The following is a 21,941-nucleotide window of genomic DNA, read 5'->3' as shown; positions in this document are numbered from 1 at the left end:
GTACAGCTTAATTGAAGACTTTATTTTAACAAGGTAAGTGTGCCCTCCCTATGTTCCCCTTGAGACTAATTATGATGTCTTCTGCTCCCTTGCCTGTTCTGTGAACCTTACAGGGAAAACAATGTGGCAAAATTTGTGTTAAAGGTAAGATTACCCCACAGAAATATCCAGAAATAAAATAACAGTGTTCTTCTTGATTACATTTTCAAATTTGTATTAAGAGTCCTTTGGAAAATAACAGGGTCAAATAAATGGTTTCTGAATAAACAAATAGAACTCTTTAAAATCACAGACTCCTAGAGCCAGATAGGATGGTAAAGATCATTTGGTCAAATGACTTCATCTTACTAGTAAAGATGAGGAAATTGAGATCCAGGAAGTGAACCTAATATGGAAAGTTTGTGCAATCTAATTAGTGGCAGAATCTAACATCCATAAGTACTAACTCCACTTTGGGGTTATTTCCACTCCACAATATGGCCCCCATTTAAGGTATAAGAACAACAAAATCAGCAGTTTCAACCAAAGTTTGAGATGTAAAGGTAGGAAGAGGGAGTGTGTATCGTCAGTCCTTTTCAGGTTCTATAGAAGCTTGCCACCGTGGTGAAATCCTTACTAATTTGCATCTGAAGCTAACCACAGCTTGGTTTATAAAATAGGTCAGCCACTGGTTCTCATTGTGCTGCAAGGTTCTAGGGTTAAATGAGAGTGACTCTTAAATCCATTAACCTCTCTTGCCAAGGTTCCTGGTCCACTTTCACATGGGAAAATGTGACACAATGAACCAAGCACCACAGAAGCAAAAAGTCAGTAATTAGTATGTAGGATGGGGCATGGCAGTGTCTAAACAGAGAAGAAATGGAGCAGAAAACTAAATGGTCACAGGCCTCAGAGATATAACACAGCCACGTGGGAAAAAAAAAAAATGCTTCAGGATTTCTAATTGGAGGGCTGGCAGGAAAACTAGTAGTAGCCAGCCCAGAACAACCTTCTTCCTTTGGGAAGAATACTTGGGTAGATGCTCAAGGAAAGAAGAAAAATTAGGCCAATTCAAGTTCAATGTTTTCTCCATGAATGGTCTGGTGAATGGTACTGAACATGTTTTATGTTTTGCTGCCATATGGAATGATGGTTATATGAGCATTAGAGGCCCAGTGCATGAAATTCGTGCACAGGGGTGGAGGTGTCCCTCAGCCTGGCCTGCACCCTCTCCAATCTGGGACTCCTCAGGGGATGTCCAACTGCCAGTTTAGGCCCAATAAACCGTCAGTCGGACATCCCTCTCGCAATCCGGGGACTGCTGGCTCCTAACCACTCACCTGCCTGCCTTCCTGATCACCCCTAACCACTCTGCCTGCCTGCCTGCTCGCCCTCAATTGTCCCCCCTTGCTGGCATGATCACCCCCAACTGCTCCCCCTGCTAGCCTGCTCGCCCCCAATTGCCCCCCTGCTGGCTTGCTCACCCCCAACTGCGCCCCCCCTTGCAGGCCGGATCGCCCTCAACTGCCCCCCTTGCTGGCCGGATTGCCCCCAACTGCCCCCCCGCTGGCCTGCTCACCCCCAACTGCCCTCCCCTCCTGGCTTGATCACCCCTAACCACCTCTGCCTTGGCCCCGCCACCATGCTTTGTCCGAAGGACATACAGAAGGTCTCCCAGTCTAACTAGCATATTACCCTTTTATTAGTATAGATAGTTGCAGCTTAGAAATTAGACTACAACACAGAATTGAGGCGGGGGGGAGAGAATATAGAAATGTCCACCCAGTATGATTATAACATTGGCCTGCATAGGAACTGGGAAAGGAAGAATACCTTATAAATTAAAATCATAATGGCGGTTATATTTTTTGTAGGATTCTTTTTTCTTTTTTACCTTTTGCCATTTAAATAATAATAACATATGAAGTGTGTTTCCATTTAAAGGAGGGGTCATCTCTTCTTCAGAAAAGAAAGAATTCTCTTCTCAAGACAAAAGAAAAAAGTAGGGATTTTAATACAGTCTAAAGTCAATACTTAGCAGCACCTTAAAACAATCACCTGTAGAAATGTCTAAAAAGGAAACAGGCCTTCTAAGTTACATGAATTCTCTGAGTAAATACAAACGATCCAGAAAGGAAAAATCATAACTTTTAGATTATCTTCCCTTTTGTTCATGTAAGTATTATATCTGGATATTTAGGAACAATTATATTTCTGAAAGGTACCAGACTTTCTCATCAGAAATATATCCACCTGCAAATAAGTCTCCAATTACAAATACAAGATGTATCACAGAGAGGAATAAAGGTGGCATTTGTTTTAATTTTCTAGTCTTTGTATTGCCAACGTGTCCACTGAGCAGACACCAGCATCAGGCAGCTTGTGGGTCATTGTAAATAGTAGGGTTTTATGCTTTCTAAAGCTACCCAGAACTGGCCTGAATGTAGGGCTGATAGCAATCTGCATATGGTATTGCTCCACAGTTCAGGTCTTTATTTCTATTTTCTATTTTGTTTGGAACATGGTTTGCTAATACGACACTTATCATGAGTCTATATGCTCCCCCAGAGAAGAACTGATGTCTTCATTTCCTGGTGTCTACCATGATTCGTAGTTCAGAGCAAACTCAATAAATATTTGACGAGTCGAAGAATAAGTGAATGACTGCACGGAAGGCTAACAAAATCCTCAAATGTATTTATGCCTAACTATCTCCAGTGTGTTTTTAAATGTGTGAATTAATACAGCTTTCTCTGAGCTAAAGTAGTATTAGTCAGCTTTTCACGTACAGATTCATGAACATTAAGCCCTGTAAAGGAGTATCTCAATGTAATTAGTTTAATTCAGTTTCTTCTTTTCTATAATTTAAAAACACTTTGAAAAACTAATATATTATTAGTGATTACTTCTTTTGAGAGGGATTGTAGGGTCATTCATTTATTCAATAAATATATATATTGAAAGTCCAGTATTTGTCTCCTATTCTAGAAGAAAAAGAAAACAAAAATCGGTTAATTTTGACACTTCACTGGATAGTTGAAGGAAGGGAAGCTGGGAGAAAGAAAGAAACTAAAGGAAGCTAAATGGGGATTATGTGAGCACCGGGAGGATGTAAGGGCAGGCATTCCATCCTCTCTTGTATTTAGAGCTCCCTAACCAACCACTCAACCAATGTGGCTGGGAATTTAAAATGTGGGCTTTACCCCTGGCCTGCTTGGAGCACCATCCAATACATCAAGGTTGTGAGTTTGATCCCCTGTTGGGGCACACACAGGAGACAACCAATGAATGCACGAATGGGTGGAGCAACAGGTCAGTATTTCTTTCTCTTTCTCTAAAAATCAATAATAAAATTTTAAAAATGCAGGCTCCATCAATTAAAGTTGTATTCATTTGGGATTGGTTAGTATGACTTTCCTTTCTCCATCTTGACTGAAGGTCATGCTATATTCAGGCATGAAGTTATGAAAAACTTTATCTCTGAGGTCAATTTTAGCATTTTAAGAAGTCAGCTGGCATATTCCTTATTAGCCTTTATAGAGCTATAGTTCTTTTATTTTTATCACCAAAATTAAGACATTTTAAAATACAAATCAATCAATAATTGAAGTGTATTTAAGGAAAAACAAATGTCCTTCCTTTACATATTTTACTTTATTTATAGAACCCCTTGGAATTCACATATAAGCTGAAGATTCTCTCCCTGCATCCAGGAACGGGGATAGTATGTAAACTATTTTAAACTTCTCATGTTTAAAGAGCCCTTCACACTTTAAATATAATTTAGTGGAATAGATAATAGCTGTACTATCAGGACCAAAAGTGAAATGCAATAGCCCTGAACTTGAGAATCCTTTAGAGCAGTGCCCAACAGACTTTCTCTGTAGAGGGCCAGGTAGTCAATATTTCAGGTTTTATGGGCTACATGGCCTCTGTAGCAACTACTCAGTCCAGCCACTGTACTTCAAAAGCAGCCATTGACAATACCTAAACAAACGGTGTGGCTGCGTTCCAAGAACATTCCATGTGCAAAAACGGGACAGTTGAATTTTGCCTGCAGGTCATACTTTGCCTGCGACCCCCGCCCCAGAGAATTTGATGGGAGAAATGCACCCTCTTCCCAGGAAGACGCTCACAGGAATCCATAATTTTGCACCTAATTCTAGGGGCTTCAAGCATACCTGGAACCTATCAGATGAGCTCAGTCCAAGAACCTCGGATTTAACATTTATACAGCCCAGATAACAACTCTGGCTTCTAAATGCCAAGTTACACCTACTTTCATTGACTAAAAAAGCAATAAAATATGCAGAATATTGTGGCCTATTTTTTGAGTTTCTCATTGCTCTGAAAGAAATGGGCCCTGCATTTCTTACCACCGTGAATAAATTTAATGAATGTCTATTCACTTCACTGGTGTGAAATACTTGCTATATCACACAGTAGGCACTGGTGTAAGGTGCCACAATGGGAAATTATGATTTTCTAGTGGGATGTCAACTTGCATTCAGTTGACAGCAGTTTGACAGTATGAAGTCCAGAAAAAACTATAGCCAAATTACAGCAGAAGCAAAGCCCTATCATATAATATCATGTTACATCATGTCAGATCATAAAAGAATTTTGATCTTCCTTAACCTATCATGTGCTCTCCTCTGGGAAAAGCAAGCATTCAGAAATGAACCCCATACTACCTACAGAAAATAAGTGAACGTGACATGTAAAAAGGGCAACATGCCAAGTATGAAAGAAAATTCCAGTAATCCCACAAATCTTAGTTCTTTCTTCCCATGTATTAGATTGAAGTATAATTTTTGAATAGTTTCTAGAACACATGTGCTGGCTTATAGAGGATTTAAAGGAGCCCCATTTAGGACAACCTAATGTTTACATATCCACAAGAAATCTATATGAGCCTTCAATTCAGAAAGAATCAGCCAGCACTGAACCTAAAGTCCTAAGTGCCTCTGATGTGAACTAGGACTTTGGTGTGAACCGTTCCATGGAAAGTCTAGGTCAGGACAGCTGCAACCTATGTATTCCACCCCGAACTCACAGGTGAGGATATATGCACTTTTTCATTCTTATAGGAGTAACTGGAACTTTAGCAAATGGTAGAAATCTGTAATAATAATTGCATTTAGAAGTAGGTTGGGACAATGTGACATATAAACCTTAAATTCCTATTTCTTATAACAACTGAAATTAAAGTATGAACAGATTCCAGGACCAAGGGAAGAATAAGTCAAGTTTAAAACTCACATTGTTAGAAAAACTTTAAACATGCAACTCGAGTACTTTAGATTTGGTAGCTCTGCCTGGAATTCTCTTTAACTCACCCTCCTCATTCCTGACTACTCTATGCAAAGTAAAATTCTCTCTTTCTTTCATTTTACCCTACTATGTCATCTTTTGCGTTTTCCTTACTGTGAGAATTTTAAATTTCCTTGTTCATTATTTATATTTCCATTATAACAGAAGCTCTATGAGAACAGAAAATAGTTTCTCATCTGATTTAGTCCTTCCAAAGATGCCAAACATATAGTAGATGCTCACTAAGTATCTGACGAATAAATGAATGAAAGATGCTATGCCTCCCTAGCACTTGCATATATCACAAAAGCTGATAAAATAAAAAGGTTTAAAAAAAACCAAGTCTGTAACTAAGGCTAGCAAATGTAGCTGGGTTCATATAGAGCTATTGGTGACTTTTTAATACTTAATTGATTTTTAATCATCATTTTAAAATTCAATGCCTGAGCCATGAAATTAATTCTGGATGTGGAAAGAAACATCCCCCCAGAGTATGGGCAGAAACCTAACTCTTAAATGATCAATTTATTTAAGCCCTACTGTCACCCTACTAAAATGCCAAGGCAACCAAGACACATCTTCTGAGGAAGAGGCACCTTGGGTCTTGAGTTCAATTTCCTAAGTCTTCATTAATCATGTACAACTTTTGGGCTGTCTACTGATACTTCAGCCTTAGCTGTAAAACCCTCCAACCCTTCATATAAGCCTTTGTTAATCTCTCCCCAGCTGAGTGACAGGTTATAAGGCAGAGTAAATGGGTATATATGTTTTTTACTGAAATAAAGCCCATGCATTCCCCCCTGACAGTTGTATATGTTGCCCCCACTAATTGCTTTCTCTCAGCCCTGCTGCCGTGGGTTAGTTTACATTAAGACTGCTGTTCAGGGACACCTCATCTGAGATATATGAACAGAGCATAACCTTTTATCACAGCAGTTTGTGTTTTAACAGTGTGCCAAAGCAAAACTGCCTATTATTAAAACACAGAACCATTTGGACCCATCGATCAATGACTGCTGCCATGAAATACTCTTGGCTTCCTACAGAGGTAACTCCTTGTTGAAAATTTGCCACCATGTATTTTTCTAGTTTATGTATTTTCCCATTCTCCATTGTAGGAACCTTTGTGTCTTTCCTTTTCTAGGTTAATTGGTGAAGTAATTTTGCTTTTTTTTTTTTTAAGGTGATTAGTTCATGGCTGGAGTACTCTATAAAACTCCAAGTTATCCAAGAGGAAGCTACAATATGAAAGACGAAGAAAAGTAACATATATTTAAATCATAAGTATTTTGATTTAGAATTAACTAGCCTGTGAACTAATTCTAATTTCTTGGGAAGCACCTTTTTATCCTTTATTTTATTTTAGCCCCATAATAAAATCTGACAGAAAAGTATTTACTAGCCATAGCAACTGGAAACTAAATTAACCAACTTGCCAAAATTAACAACCAATAGTACAAAGTTATGATCAGAAACCCTGATTCCAGGGCTAAAACAACCACTGTCACAAGGATTTAAACAATGCAAGGAAAAAAGGAATCATAACTATGAATTCTTTGTAGAACAAGCTGGAACGCTCCCAACTTTCTCAATTCACCCCAAGTAACATTTCTCTAGCTTCCCTGACTTTGATGCTGGCAACTGCTGGCATTGTTTTCTGGATGGTGCTGTTGTCTTAGCTGGGTTGTCCTCTCTACCTGGTTCCTAACTTCCACAGAGGAATGCAATTGGGAATCTATGTTAAAGGTCTTTCCCTGGGTGGATGGTCACAGGAGAGTGGGGGGCAATGATATCTATGCAATAGGAGTCTCCCTATTCAGCTTCTGCTGAGCTGTAAAGAGCATGTGGAACAAAAATCAACTATGAGAGGAAAACCAAAATGCTGATAGCAAAGAAGGTAGCCAGCTCTCACCCCAGGGAATCTCAGGAAAATGTATAATTGACCCTGTTTCATAGAAGCATGCTGTGCACAACTGCTCTATGACTTCTATGAATAGTGTAAAAAATGTTATCCAGAAATGACAGGGCTCGGCGGATAATAAGCCATTCTTAATTATTCATGGTGGTGGAAAAAAAATGTAAAAACCTGGCTAACTGGCATTGGCAGATTTAAGCCTTTCACTTGGGCATACATTAGTGTTCCTCACACCTATGCACTTTCCAGCTGAATCCACATTGTACTATTAACCCCTATAGAATGAGAAGTAGGTTGGGAGTTAAAGACCATACTACAATACCACTGCTTTAAAGCAACTAATTCAATGAGATGATACCTGATCTGTATTAAAGTTTTACAAAATTTTGCAAATAACCAAATGGCAAGTGATCATCAGCTTTGGGTCATCTAGTTCCTTTCACTTAGCACACCAGGTGATCTTTTCATCTATATTCTAAATTGTCATTGGATAAGAATTGTGTTCTTGGGTTCTCTAGATGTATTTTCTCATTAGTATTCAAAATGCTGAAAGGTAATTCAGAAAGAAGAGACAAGGGTGTGGCTCACTCACTAGCTGATGTCGGACCTTGAACAACTGATATTTCACTAAAGGAGCAGCCTGGAAATGGAATGGGTCGGCGAAGGCTGCATCCAAATCATCAAAACATCTTTGGTTGCTTTGGTCGGTTTGAAAGGTCCAGGGGACAGACACTGGCTAACAGGCAGCAGAACTCTGTCATGTAATCTAGCAGTAGGAGAGCTGATGTCTCAATTTAAGTTTCAGACTTATGACAAATGAAATGTAGTATGAAACTACACTCGTATATTGCCAATTTGATCAACATGAAATAACAAATTTCCTGAAAATCTTAGAGACAAGAATTTTCATAAAAGTATGTTCACAACAATGATTGATTACATGGATGATACAACATGGAATGGTTAGAGATCAATCAATAGATCCTCTGAAACACTTTCACTAACAAAACTTTGGGAATCAGCCTATACTCTCATTCTTCTACGAACCAGTCTTTCACTAGATCTAACTGCACTCTCATTAATCAGTTTCTTAGAATGCCCTTCCCCTTCACATTATTAGTTACTTCCATCTTTAAAGCAAAAAAGAAATATGTTCTTGGGTAGAAGAAAAAAAGGAGTTTACTTGAAACTGAAGACTGCCTTTTATCCTATGGTTTTAAACATCAAAGCCACATGCTAGACATCCCTCCCAAAATCCCTCAGCCAGACTGTTAAGCATGGAAATCTTTGGAGTAAAGAATTAAACTGAACATCATACCTTCAAGGGTTTGTTTGAAAATGCTTGTGAGATTTCCAAAATTAAAGCACTTAAAAAAAAAGTCTCTCTTCTCCTGACCTTGGGAACAAGTAAGGACGATGTTATTTTAATTTGCATTCAAATTTTAACAACACAGTCACAGAACCACTGGGATCCACACTGGGTTTGCACTGAAGATTGCTCATCATTTCATTATGGTTCATTATGTTGATAACTGTCAGAAAGCATTAGAAATGAAGGCTTTGAGTAATAGAACTGAAATGGTAATTTTAAAACAATACACTTTCTGAAGGAAATACATTGGCACACTAAATTCAATTTAAAAAGGCAAATGTAGAGACAAAGTAAGTGATGTTTGCTGTTCAGAGCTAGGCTATTCAATTGCTTGATAACCTAAACCTGCAAAAAGCTTTTTCAAATCAAGATCTTTCGTCATAGATCTTGGTAAATTTGCCCTCATTAGCTCTAAGCAACTCCAGTATAAATTGTCCTAAAAGCTGCAATTTTGGAATATTTTAGGCTACGTCTAAGTATCAATCACCCACTCTTTGTTTGTTTGGCACAGCTGACTGAATTATTCAAGGCCGTTTACTTGGAGACAGATTTGTGAAGGCCCTTTAAGTTGGCAATCTAAAATAATAATCTCTTATTTACAGAGTGCTCCCGATCACAGGGCTCAAATAAGTTTCATCAAACAAGTTAAATAAGGAGTACCCAGCAGCGCAAGAGCAGATTTCCAATTGAAAAATACGCAAAACCACTCTGGTAATGGTGCTCAGAAGTAAAGTTGCCAAAATAACAAATTAGCTATTTCTTTCTAGATACACAAAACCCATTTACTTCTTCTACGAGGCATTTTTTCCCAGGTACATTTTAAGACACAATAAAGGGTTGGAAAGTTACTTTACGTGTAATATTGGTTCAGCCTCCTGCGGGGAAGGGGGCAGGAAGACCTTTCTCACTATAATCACTGAACAAGAGACTAAGTGACAAAAGGCACTCAGTCCTCCTGCATAGGCATGCAGCTGACATCCCCAACACTGGGATCGCCAGACAACATTCCTGATGACAGGGAAAAGAAAAGGGAAAGTGAACAAGATCTGAAGGGGAAGGGCTGGTTATCTGCAGAGTTAAAGAACATTAACTTCATTAATTAAAATCACACTGAAATTTCTCCTAAAAAATGATTTATGAAATCAAAATCCCTTCATCAACTTAAATGACATCCTTGTGTCTATCAATGTCTGGGTGTCGGCCTTGCTAGCAATGTCACCAAAAGCCCCATTGCCTTTTTCGACTGGTCCACGTGTCCCAGGTGACCATTCCCATTGACAGTAACCTAGTGGGGACTCCAGAAGAAAACACAAACAAAAGAAGCTCCACAGTGAGTGTATTGGATTATGCAACTCCATACCAGATGGATTTTCTTCATGTGGGAGATAAATGAAGTATTTGATTTCCATTAAGGAAGAATGTTCAGAACCCTGGAAATATCTTCAGAGAGTCACCACTGAGCGGAAGAGCAGCCCTGAAATTTACAGGCATGGAAGAGAGGGTCCCTTGTCTCCTGCCATCCATCAGGGAGGATCTAACTCTTAGAATGGAAAAGTGGTCCACAGACCAGCAGCCTCAGCAGCGTCTGGGAACTTGTTAGAAAAGCAGAATGTCAGGCCTGACATCTGCTGATCACCAGGTGCTTTCCATGCACATCAACATTGAAAAGGTATTGTTCTAACAGGTGCGGATTATCTTGAAAATATTCAGATGACTCCTCCATTGAAACGTTGTCTATCTCTCAGGCAGACACTGATTTAACCCACCCAGAGGCTCCGTGGGAAATCTCCCCAAAGATAAAGTTTATTTTATCATTAAATTCTCTCAAGTTCTCTAGCAATGTATGGTGTGCAGAACTTCTTAGGCGTTTCCTGCTAAATTAGCCAATGCCGCATGTGTTCACCTGGTCTAGTCATGCTCCAAGTGAACAAAAACTTGATTTTATGAGCCAATAGAGCAGAGTCTCTCTGTGGCTGAAAGAATGAGTCTCAATCCGTGTGTTTTATTTCTTCATTAGTGTGCCGTCACAGTGAGTGATCAGTAAATGCAGGGCTGCATAAGAATGCGGGGGTTAAAGGCAGCAGCATGAACAAAGAAGGTGCCTGATTGCCATGGCTGTCAGCACAAGGGAATTGGGTTTGTCACCTGGCTTAACCAACTGGTAAGGACTCATTAGTGGCTGGAATCTGTTTGAAAGGATCCCTGATGTTTAGGCTCCTTCCCACATCCCCAGATCTTGTCAAGAGAATCTGATAAAGCTGGGGGTGGGGGGGAGGGCTTTATCCTGTGGGTTATTTGAACAAGAGGTTCTCTGAGAAATTCCCACTGTCTCCTCTCTATTGAAATGTCTGCTGCAGCACTGACTGTCCCACAGAACTTTCTGAGATGACAGAAATAACTCAGTGACTCAGGCATGCTGCTCAGTATGGTGGCCACTGGCCACATGTGTCTATTGAGCTCTTGAAATGTGGCAAACCTAAATTAGAAACTGAATTTTAAACTGAATGTGATTGACTCTAAATTTAAATAGCCATGTGCAACTAGGGGCTATTAATTGGACAGTGCAGGTCCCCTGTATTCATCAGGAAGAGAATAGATTCTAATTTTGCTGCTTAACTTACTAGTATACCTGTTAGCAACATATAGTGACCTCCCAGATTATCCCTATCTCAAAGGAGGTCTTATGAGTCTTATGCAGTAAATGTTCATTGAATTTAATTTTTTTTTTTAAAAAGGACTTAAAAATTCAACTCTGTAGAGAAGTGGTTTCAACCTTGTCTGTATAGTAGAATGATGGGGACAACTTCTAAAAATACTGATGCTGAGTCCTACTCCTGAAATTCTGGAGTGCTGTGAGGCTGTTGGGTCATTTAATTGTGCAGTCAGTGAGAAAATCATCACAGAGGCATGGACAGTTGTTGGCAATCTGCTATGGAGGAAGCTTGGGGGAGGAAGTGACCAGCTGCCATAAAAGAAGAGGGCCACCATTTGTTAGATCCCTACCAGGTGCCAGACCAGTACAAATATTTTCTTATTTAATGTTTAAAACCACCCCACCGGTAGATAGTAAGAACTCCATTTTACAGATGAGTAAACTGGGGATTGGAGAGGGTAAATAAACCCACAAGTTGGTGGTGTTAAGATCAGCACTGTGTTTCTTCCTAACATGGCTCGGAGAGATGCAATAAGCATTAGAAATAATCCTGCACGTTTGGGTTAGTGAAGTGTAGGAGTTACAAGAGAGTGGATCAGGAGAAAAAGATCACATGTTGCTTTGGTATTTTAACAGGCATTTTATTAATGATACAAAAAACCACCAGTCTTCCTCTCTTATGTTATTGAAAACTATCTCTGAAAAATACAAGAGCTACTTTAGTTTTTAAACATTTTGGTTCACCCGTAGGCTAAGAATCAATATTTGCTTTTTCTCATTTGCATCTTCAAGATAAAGCTAACAATTTATTCCTACAGAAACATAAAATTCCAAGGGCTCACCTACCACACTTACACTTTGACTAACTTATATGCATATGGACTCAGACAATAGGGTGGTAAAGGCCTGCAAGGGGTGGATGCGGGGTGGAGGAGATCAATGGGATAACAACAACAAAGGGGACATCTGTAATTCTTTCAACAATAAAGAAAAGAATAAATTTACCTTTATTGTTGAAAGATTACAGAGGTTCTATTTTTTTTTTCCTCATTGACCCCTGTCTTCCCCACTTCCATCCTCTTCCCGGGCCTTCGCCCCACTATTATCTGTGTCCATGGGTTATACATATCCTATATAATAAAGACCTAATATGCAAATAGTCATCACGCCCTCATGCCATCATGCCATAATGGCTCAGACATTCAACACTGGGGAGAGAGGAATGGGGACCAGCCAGGCTTCAGCCTGGGAGAGGGACAAGCCACCCGCTCCAGGGTCCTGGGTGGCAGCAGCTGCACCTGCGCCTCTGGCCCAGGAGAGGGACAAGCTGCCCGCCCCACAGTCCTGGGTGCCAGCACAGGGATTGGGCCTAAACCGGCATTTGGACATCCCCAAAGGGGGTCCCCGATTGGAGAAGGTGCAGGATGGGCTGAGGGAACCCCCCCCTCCATGCATGAATATCGTGCACTGGGCCACCAGTATGCATATAAGTTCTTTGGTTGAACTCTTCTCTCCCCCAGCAAACATTTTAGTAGCTCAGGCATGTGGCAATGACTAGGATCTCCCTGAACTTCCATATAGCAAGCTGCAGTGATTAAGGGATTCGCCCATGGTTCCCTAGAATGCTAGCTAACAGGTCAGCATCCTAAGACTACAAATACCTGGGAGGAAGAGCCCATCCACCTTGCCATCAAAGATGAATTTTGTGAAGTTCATAACATAATCAAACCCCAACCTAGAGAAGGCATTATCTGTAGGGAAGATAGGTAGTGGACTCCTTGATCCAAATTAAGGATAATTATCATACTGTCAGCCCACAATATTTCTCTTTAAGTTTGCTCTCATTCTCTAAAATCCCACAATTGATTGTGGGTGTGGATAAAGGAAGAGAGTCACTATTAAATCAATCACACAATGGAGCATAAGAATATTTAGATTGGGAAAAGAAAAAGAGGCTTGGACTTAAGCATATCAAATGTATATGCCCATTCAGAGAAAATACTTAGTCCATGGAAGGAACAGAAAAAGAAGACAACAAGGACATCTTTGCCCATGTATACTTACACCTAAGAATGGCCCTCATGTATTCCTTCCCTGTGGAAATTAGAGCTGGACTTTAGGTAGCTGGCAAGAGGGCCTCCCCGTAAATGGGGGTGATGGGAGTCTTCTGGTTGTCCAGCCCTTCCACCAGGCTGGGTGGAGTCTTGGGCATGTTCCTTAACATCTCCGAGCTGGCAGTTACCTCCTCTAGGAAATTAAAATAATCCCTATCTTATAGATGTATTATAATATCAGCCCTGTGATAAGGTTTATTGAAAGTGCCTGCTACATTACCTGGGCATAATTATAAGTGGTTGTTGTTGCTATTGTTGCATTGTCTCTGGTTATAACAGGAACTCAGGAGAGTATGGCAGTTTTCGTACAAATTTGGGCTGGACCTGAAATTGTTCCCCTACCTTTCAAAGGCAGTGCCTGGGCTGGACAATGGCCAAACAGCTGGCCTTACTGCCCACCCCGATGAGAAAGTACTTTTATTTGAGTGACGGTGGCTCCAGGCAGCCAAGATGGAATTTATAGCAGTTAAGAAACAAAATAATTCATAATGGCAGTAAAAGCTAAATTATATGGAGTAGCATCATTTATGTATTTTACATAGTAAGTAAACAACATGAGAGTGTTCAGTACCAACAACCGTGAGGGAGGTACTATTTACTATTGACGCCATTCCACAGATGAGGAGAGTGAGACTTAAGAGGCTAAACAATCAGTCACTCGGCTACTAAGTGGCAGGCTTGGAAACAAAGCCAAGACCTGAGGAAAGCCTGTGTGCCAGCCCCCCAGGTGTGTCCCTCCGCACACAGACAGACTCATGCAGTGGAAGCACACGGGTGGAATACCTGGGCACACCACTCCCTGTTCTGGTCGAGGTCACAGCCATTGCAGGGTCTGAGAAGCCCAGAGTGTACACAGAAGGAAGGCCCACACCTGGGAACACTGCCTATATAAAAGTGTGAGAAAAGATTTCTCTACTCCCCAGCATACCGAGGTGCCAATCCCATCCATTCATTAGCCCAGCATTTACTGAGTGCCTAGCGTTAAACAAGCATTTGTTAGGACCCAAGCCTAACTGCTATGAATACAAAACTCTGAGGAAAGAAGGATGAAGAGCAATGACAACGCAAGCTATGACATCAGTATCACACAGAACTGAAACCTCTTGTCCGCAGGGGATCCCATGCTCGGAGCCCTGCCCTATACCCGCTTCCCTGCCACTGTCAAGCTTCTCCTTGAGTCCTCCATGAGCCAGTAAAGCCATTTATAAATTCCAACCTCATCTCTAATTACACTGTCAGACGACCCCTGAATGCTCAATCTCTGCTCTGCAAAGTCGTCTGTTGGCAGCTGTGCATTTTGAAGGCAACAGCACAGTGAGAAAGATCCTTTCTTTTCATAATCATTTCCCCTGCTATGATTAAGAAAAGAAGCTGTTTGATGTAATTTGCCCCCTGCACAGTTATCCTGGGAGAAGACCTGGCAATGCCCCGCTAGGTGGGAATGAAAGCTGTTGCTATTATATAAACGAGAGACAATCACACAACTTACGGGTGCAGGGCATGGAGGCAGCATCACTGTCGGCTCTGAAAAAGCCTCGATCACAGGTGCAGGATATGGCTCCTTCCCAGACAGAGTAGCTGTGGGGTGGGCACTTGGCACAGGTGGCATCTGTGGAGAGGGCTTTGTAATATCCAATTTTGCAGGCTACAGGAAAGAAGAAAAACAAACCAATGTAAACCGCTGCTAATATAGCAAAGCATAGCATCACCTCCTTGATTCTGAAGAAGGGAGACATTTTTGCTAATCACTAGTGATCGCCTGGCTCGAGATGTAGATAAAGCAACCAAAAACGTGCATGGATGACAGTCACTCTTTAAGGGACATTAACATTTCTGGGCAGAGGGCAGAGGAGCCCCATGGGAAAAAAAAATGTTCTTAAAAATGGTAGTATCAATAAAATCACAGCTAAAGTTTCCCCAGTGTTTCCTGTGTGCTGGGACCCTGCTTATATGCACAATGTTCAATCCCACGACGCCTCTTTTCCATAGGTACTCTTATTAGCCTTACCTTCGAAATGAGGAATACCAGCTTTGAGCAGTAAATTGCCAGTGCCTGACCATGCATCTGGTAAATGTCAGGGGCCAGCTTTGACCCCAAATGCCCTGCCCCCAAAGCCTGCACTCTTTGCCACATGCTATGAAATCTGAGAGCATGGTCTTGAACCAACCAGTTGGAAGTGTAGCCAAGTGCCAACAAAAAAATGGGTTGCTGATTATTTCCTAATTACAGCTACAGAGAGGACCAAAGGGAAAAGACCCACAAAAACAACTGAGCACAAAAGAAAAGAAGAGTTGTTCAGACTTGAGTCACAATTTCAGGGGAAAGTTCTAGATACTACCAATGGTAGATTCTGGAAATAAAACATGTTAAAATTTTTTTAAGATCAGAAGATAGTTTGTGTTTATTTTCAAATTAATAAAACCCTCCCCAGGTTTTCAACACTCCCCTCCCTCTCTCCACAAACTCACTCCTCCCCGCCTCCCCCGCCACCACCACCACCACCAAGGGGCTGGTGCAGAGAACATGGGCCATATAGTTCCTTATGCACCTGACACACTTTCCATGACTTCATCTTTACAAACATCATCACACTGACACCGAAGACTGCTTTCACTAATGTGGAAAAACCCACTAATTCTGGGAAACCTCACAATAAAAAATAATTAATAGAGCCATGCTCCCCTTTTTTCTCCCTATGCCCTTCACGATCACCTCCCAAATCTGTCTCAATCTCAAATAAAAATTGACCAACACCATCAGTATTAAACCCACAGTGACAAGGCCATTAAACATAAAGCTATTTCAAAGACCAGAGGTTAAAAAAATAAAAGTGACAGTTACCCACAATCTTTCCAATGTGATCCACTCTGAATTCTTTTCATTTATCGCCTCCTTAGGATGTTTCTATACTATCAAGAATACCAGTTGGGAGAAGAACCCATCAGGTAAGTTTCCATCAGCCTGACCCACCAAAAGAGACCAACCATGACAGCAAGCTAGCAGATTTTATTCCAATGAGTAGAGACAAAGAGGTCCACAAAACTGCTTGATTCTCTGAGCAGAGATGGCCTCATTCCCTTGTCTCATTACTCATCCATCAAGCACCCGTGTGGCTTCCAGTTGAAGGCTGTTCCTCCCTCTTGCACATCCTGTTGGTATTTCCTTAATCGTGCTCTTGTAATCACAAGTGGAAAGGGAGTTTAGCAGAAGCTCTAGAAAGGCACACAGTTCCTTCGTCGCTATTAACTAAAGTTGTTTATGGAATTTCCTTTAACGAGCCAGAAGTTTATGACGTGTGGCGCACCGACCATAAAAGCGCTCGGAGATCAATCTCTCCCTTATTTGCTTTCATCTCTCACTGGACCGGAGCATCTTAGAAAAACAAGTTGCTCCAGTGACTGAGATTTATGTGTCTCGAGTTTATACAGTCCACATAATTAGATAGGGTTCAAGATGCAAGGTGCTTTTGGTCATGCTTATGATGGCCCTAGGGTTTGGATTAAAATCAGAAACTCCAGGTTTGGCAGAAAGAAGCACTGGCTTGTCCGTCCCACATCAAACACCACAAGTCCCTGAACTTGGGACAAACCCACTGGGTCCTGTCTGTCACTCACTCAGCCACAGCCCACAAAGGCAACCTGTCACGGGCTGCGAGGACGGCCAAGAAGGCATGCATTGCTTTTATTATTTCACATCTGGATGTTGGAGGAAAACTCTCCCTGTTCCTGACTAATCCTTGTGCACCCCCATTTCACCAGGCATCAAAATCTTAAAACTCACAATGGCAGTGAAAGATTGACAATGAAAATTGGCCTGTGACTGATTCATTGCAATGGGACACATGGCTCATTCAAAAGCTTGTAAGAAAAAAAGAGGTGGGGAGCATTGCTAATTCTTCAACTTCCATTCCAGGAAGACTACATCCAATCAAAAAATAAAATCCATAGTTCATAAAAAAATCAAAGTGGAGGATGTCTTTAATTTCTTAAAGTTCAAAAATTAGTCCTATGGACATATTAATTTAAGAAAAAACTAGTTTGGATTTTTATATATTTTTTTCTACATTTCCTTGAAGCTAGTATTACTAGTAGTGTGTTATCAAGAATATGTATATGTGAATTCAATTGGAGAATATGGTTTTATACCTATTTGTAAAATTGAAGGCTGCTGTTCTTTAAACACACTGACTATTTTTATTTTCTTTTCCTCTTGCTTTTATAAGCACAAGCTGAAAATACCAAATTGTCATTGTGCTATTCTCAGCAACCCTTGCCACATTCTTTTGTCTTCAAGTACATTAAGACCATGTTATTAATATTTCAGGATTCTTAGAAAGGATCTCTGAAAATATAGTAGTAGTTTTTCATGCACACAGACATTTTGCTGTCTACGTTCAAAATGACCTACTAAACTGATGGCTCAGTACATTTTTTTTTTTTTTTTTTTTTGCTCTGAGTGGTTGGTTCACAGCCCTCCAGCATTTGGTGCACAAATGTGTAAGTACATCCCATATTTATTCACCACTTCTTTGCATCTTAAAAATTTTAGTACATCTTTCATTGTAAAGAAAATCCCAGTGAAAGATATCTTTGGTACAGCAAGCATTGACACATGCTATGATTTTCTCTCATTCTCTGGTGGGTGAGAACAGTTACACCAAATTTTTGAATGATAATGCTTTGGCAAGCAAGCTTGTAGCGAGCCAAAGTGCACACCCAAGAGACACCATCCTTCTGCCCCTTTGCTGGGGAAGGTTCACTAGATGAGATGGTTGTACTTGGCCTTTCAAATATGCCACCGTGGGAAGATATGTTCACATGTACAAGGCAAACTTTGAATCCATTTTCTTTAGTTTTGCCTTAATTCGTTCTTTCTGCTGACTTTAAATAAAAGAAAAAGCTAAATGAGGATGAGGAGGAGAAAGAAAAATTATTTTCTCTCATTAGTTCACCCACTACCCTCAGGCAGTTGTACAGTGTGGGACAAAAGTAGGTTTATAGTTGTGCCTATTCTAAACAGAGTTCATTCTTGTATTATTATTTCTTAATTATTGTATTATTTTTCATATGAACCATTGTAAACCTAATTTTGCCCCACCCTGTATTTTAGGATGGTCTTCTGTAGAAGTTTCTTTGTGGAATACTTAAACATAATTACTTTTGGTTAAAAAAATAAATAAAAAATATTCCTAAGTTTATATAGTATCTTCAGGATTTCTTGGTGCATAGATGACTTACTTACATGAGATGTAAGGACCAACTTAAGGAACTAGTTAAACTTACTCTTGAAACATACCCTATATAGATGTTAGGGTCACTTTTCTCCTTTTGAAAGAAATACAGAAAGATTGATAGTACCTGATTATCTTTATAGTCTGTTTTTAGACAAATTTAGTTTGTATTTGGATACTATGGTGAGTTAAATAAAATACCATGAGATTTAATATTACCTTTTTCATTTTACATTTTCTAATGTGGCTACTAAAACATTTAAAATTATCAGCGTGGGGTGCACTATATTTCTTTCGGGCAATCCGGCCCACAGTCCAGACTATTAAGTCGCCTCTGGGCTTGTGTGTGTTTGTGCACACACGTGTACCTAGGCACTCTTGCAAATGATGATGCTCACATTGATGGGGATGTGTCCCCAGAACTCAAGGACCTTCAAAACTCACCCTGAGCCCACCTCAGGCTGAGAATTGCTTCTATTCAAGTACTGCTCTCAGCTCTAGCTAATTTGAAAAGCAAAGGCTCGTTTGAGCCCTAACTGGTTTGGCTCAGTGGATAGAGCCTCGGCCTGCAGACTGAAGGGTCCCAAGTTTGATTTAGGTCAAGGGTATGTACCTTGGTTGCGGGCACATCCCCAGTAGGGGATGTGCAGGAAGCAGCTGATTGATGTTTCTCTCTCATCCATGTTTCTAACTCTCTATCCCTCTCTCTTCCTCTCTGTAAAAATCAATAAAAATATATATATATATATTTTAAAAAAGGCTAGTTTGAGTTCAAGTGCTAACAAATAGGTATTAATGGGTTAACAATTAACATTCCTAGGTAACAAATTTGCATTTTAATACAGATTCTCCTGAAGTCAAAGCTGAAATTCCAACAGTGGCTCTCCAGGGGAAATTTGAGCCATTCTGGCAAACTTGTCCTCAGGAAGCAGTTGGCCCTGGCCTTTGTTCCCTCCAACCTCAAGTGAATGGACAGGCACTATGGGAGCTCTGCCTTTGGAGTTCTGATGTACAGCATTTTCAGTATGCTTAGGAATCTATTTTGGAAATACCAAAGTCACTTAATGGCTGTAGCTGAATTAGTTCTGATTAATTGTTCACCTGCTAGACTGTTTATTTTACAAATGATGTAAGAATAAGTTCTGGGAAAAGAAGACACTCTGTCAGAGGGTTTCTGTTTTGAGGTTTTTTTGTAAAAATGTGGGATCCTCAGCCACCTTTGGGGAAGCTGTGAACATTAACAAACATTCCCCATAGAACAGATGGGAAAACTGAGGCAGAGAGGTTGCAGAGTTGCCCAAGAGAGGGAGGGTTGCTTTACTACCCCAGGCTGTGCAGCTTGAACTACTATGTTTACAGACCTCTTCAATTGCTTTTGAATCCTACAGGTTAAAGATAGACAATTGCTGAAGGGAAATGAGGCTCTGCTTTGGGTCCACCTGTTTCTATCCCATTCACAAATAGCAAAACAGGGTCAAACACTGGGAAAACCACATTGTCCCAGTCATTCACATTCCATAACTGGTTTTATTGATGCCTTGAGAAAAAATAAAAATCGGGTTTTTAAGGGACCTTAAGGATCACCTAATCCAGGGGCCACAAATATTTCTGTAAAGAGCCAGATAGTAAATAATTTAGGCTTTGCAGTCCAAGAGTAAGACCCACGATATTAAGAAGGTATTTGCATAACAAGATAAAAGTCTAATAGGGAGAAGGCTGGAAGAGGTTAATGGGGGGGGCGGAGGGGGAAAGGAAGGCCTATGTAATACTTTCAACAATAAAGATTAAAAGAAAGAAGATAAGCCGGGACCGGTTTGGCTCAGTGGATAGAGCGTCGGCCTGCGGACTGAGGGGTCCCAGGTTCGATTCCGGTCAGGGGCATGTACCTTGGTTGCGGGCACGTCCCCAGTGGGGGGTGTGCAGGAGGCAGCTGATCGGTGTTTCTCTCTCGTCGATGTTTCTAACTCTCTATCCCTCTCTCTTCCTCTCTGTAAAAAATCAATAAAAAATATATAAAAAAAAAAAGAAAGAAGATAAAAGTCTAACATTTACCAAAAAATGTATTGATGGAATTTAAAATATAATAGTAATTAAGTACAGTTGGTTTATTTATTTATTTATATAATACAGATTTACTAATGAGAAAATGGAATTCCAATTGGAGAGATAACATTTCACTTAATTGGGGTTGAAAGAAAGTATTTCCTATTATCAAATTGATTGCAAATGTCATCTATAAAAAAACATCCTTAGCTCTGAGACCATACAAAAAACAGGTGGCAAGCCTGGGGGCCATACTTACTGACATTTGATCTAGTCCAACATATTCATTTTCAAGGTAAATGACTTGCCCACCCTTTCTTCTAAACCAGAGGATCAAGTTTGGAATCCAAGGTTCCTGGATCTCTGTTACCCTACAGTGCCCACCCCCCCCACCCCCGAGTTTTTAATGACAAAGTTTAATAAAGAGTGCTTTCTTACCATTGCTGCGAAAGAGTCAACTTTCCATCAGCCATCTCTCTGGAAAACTGATTTGAGTCAGTACTATAAAAAGTAAATCCACCTTTAAGTAGATTTTCTTGATTAAATGATGTAGCCTGATTTGGGGGACATTCTAGTCCATTTTGGGAGTAACTTCTCTTAGGCACTTCAAATTTTTGCAATTATAAATTATAATTAATTTTAGCATTACATTTTTCCTTTCCTGGGAATCCTAAACTTTAATTGTTTTCATCTATGAAATAAAAGAATGACACTGATTGTTGTTTCTGAGCCACTAAGATTATGGAACTAAAATAGTAGTTGAAATACTTTGCATTTGTTACTCATGTGGACATATGTTGCCTTAACCTTTGCCAGTGGACCTAGGTTTACTCCCTATCCCAAATCAGAAGTATTGAAGTACTTTGAAAGACATAACGGGGCTCTTAGGTCATCCTTGGTGTGGCCTAAGCTCTAGTTTGGGACATCAGTTAATAATAATTTTAAAAAAAGAGTCACCGGAGTGAAGATGAGGATGTTAAGCTCCTAGTCAGAGTAGCAGGCATTCTCAGACCTCAGTACACATGAAATGACTTGGATGGGGGCCCAGCAATTGATCTTTTAATAAGTCCTCCAAGGACCATAGACAGGCTAGGTATCAAGTAAAATTTTATTTTAATTTTAAAAATATGTGAACACATTTCTAAATTAAGTAAATTATTGGGTTGCATTTTCAAGGTTTCTTCTTTCCACCAACAGTTTATGATGCAAACCATCTCCTTGAGCAAGCCACAGTTCAATTCTACTATCCTCTACACTCCATCTCTTCCCACTGTGTCCTCTCTTACCTCAGAGCTAGCTTTCACAAAGCCAGGCAGAGGTA

The 21,941-nt window shown here is 40.3% G+C and overlaps 1 protein-coding gene across 1 annotated transcript in view; it reads right to left on the bottom strand.

Annotated features, from left to right (window-relative positions):
* EPHA4 (EPH receptor A4) overlaps window positions 1–21,941 on the bottom strand; it is a 128,482-nt gene that overhangs the window by 55,074 nt on the left and 51,467 nt on the right. Inside the window, exon 4 of the mRNA XM_008145113.3 lies at window positions 14,836–14,991. Coding sequence (XP_008143335.1) covers window positions 14,836–14,991 — 156 coding nt within the window. The remainder of the gene's footprint in view (window positions 1–14,835; window positions 14,992–21,941) is intronic.

The sequence above is a fragment of the Eptesicus fuscus genome, chromosome 11, assembly GCF_027574615.1.
Source record: "Eptesicus fuscus isolate TK198812 chromosome 11, DD_ASM_mEF_20220401, whole genome shotgun sequence".
NCBI classification, from domain to species: Eukaryota; Metazoa; Chordata; class Mammalia; order Chiroptera; family Vespertilionidae; genus Eptesicus; species Eptesicus fuscus.
Note: the sequence above shows the minus strand (reverse complement) of the source record. Positions and strands in the feature narration are given on the sequence as shown.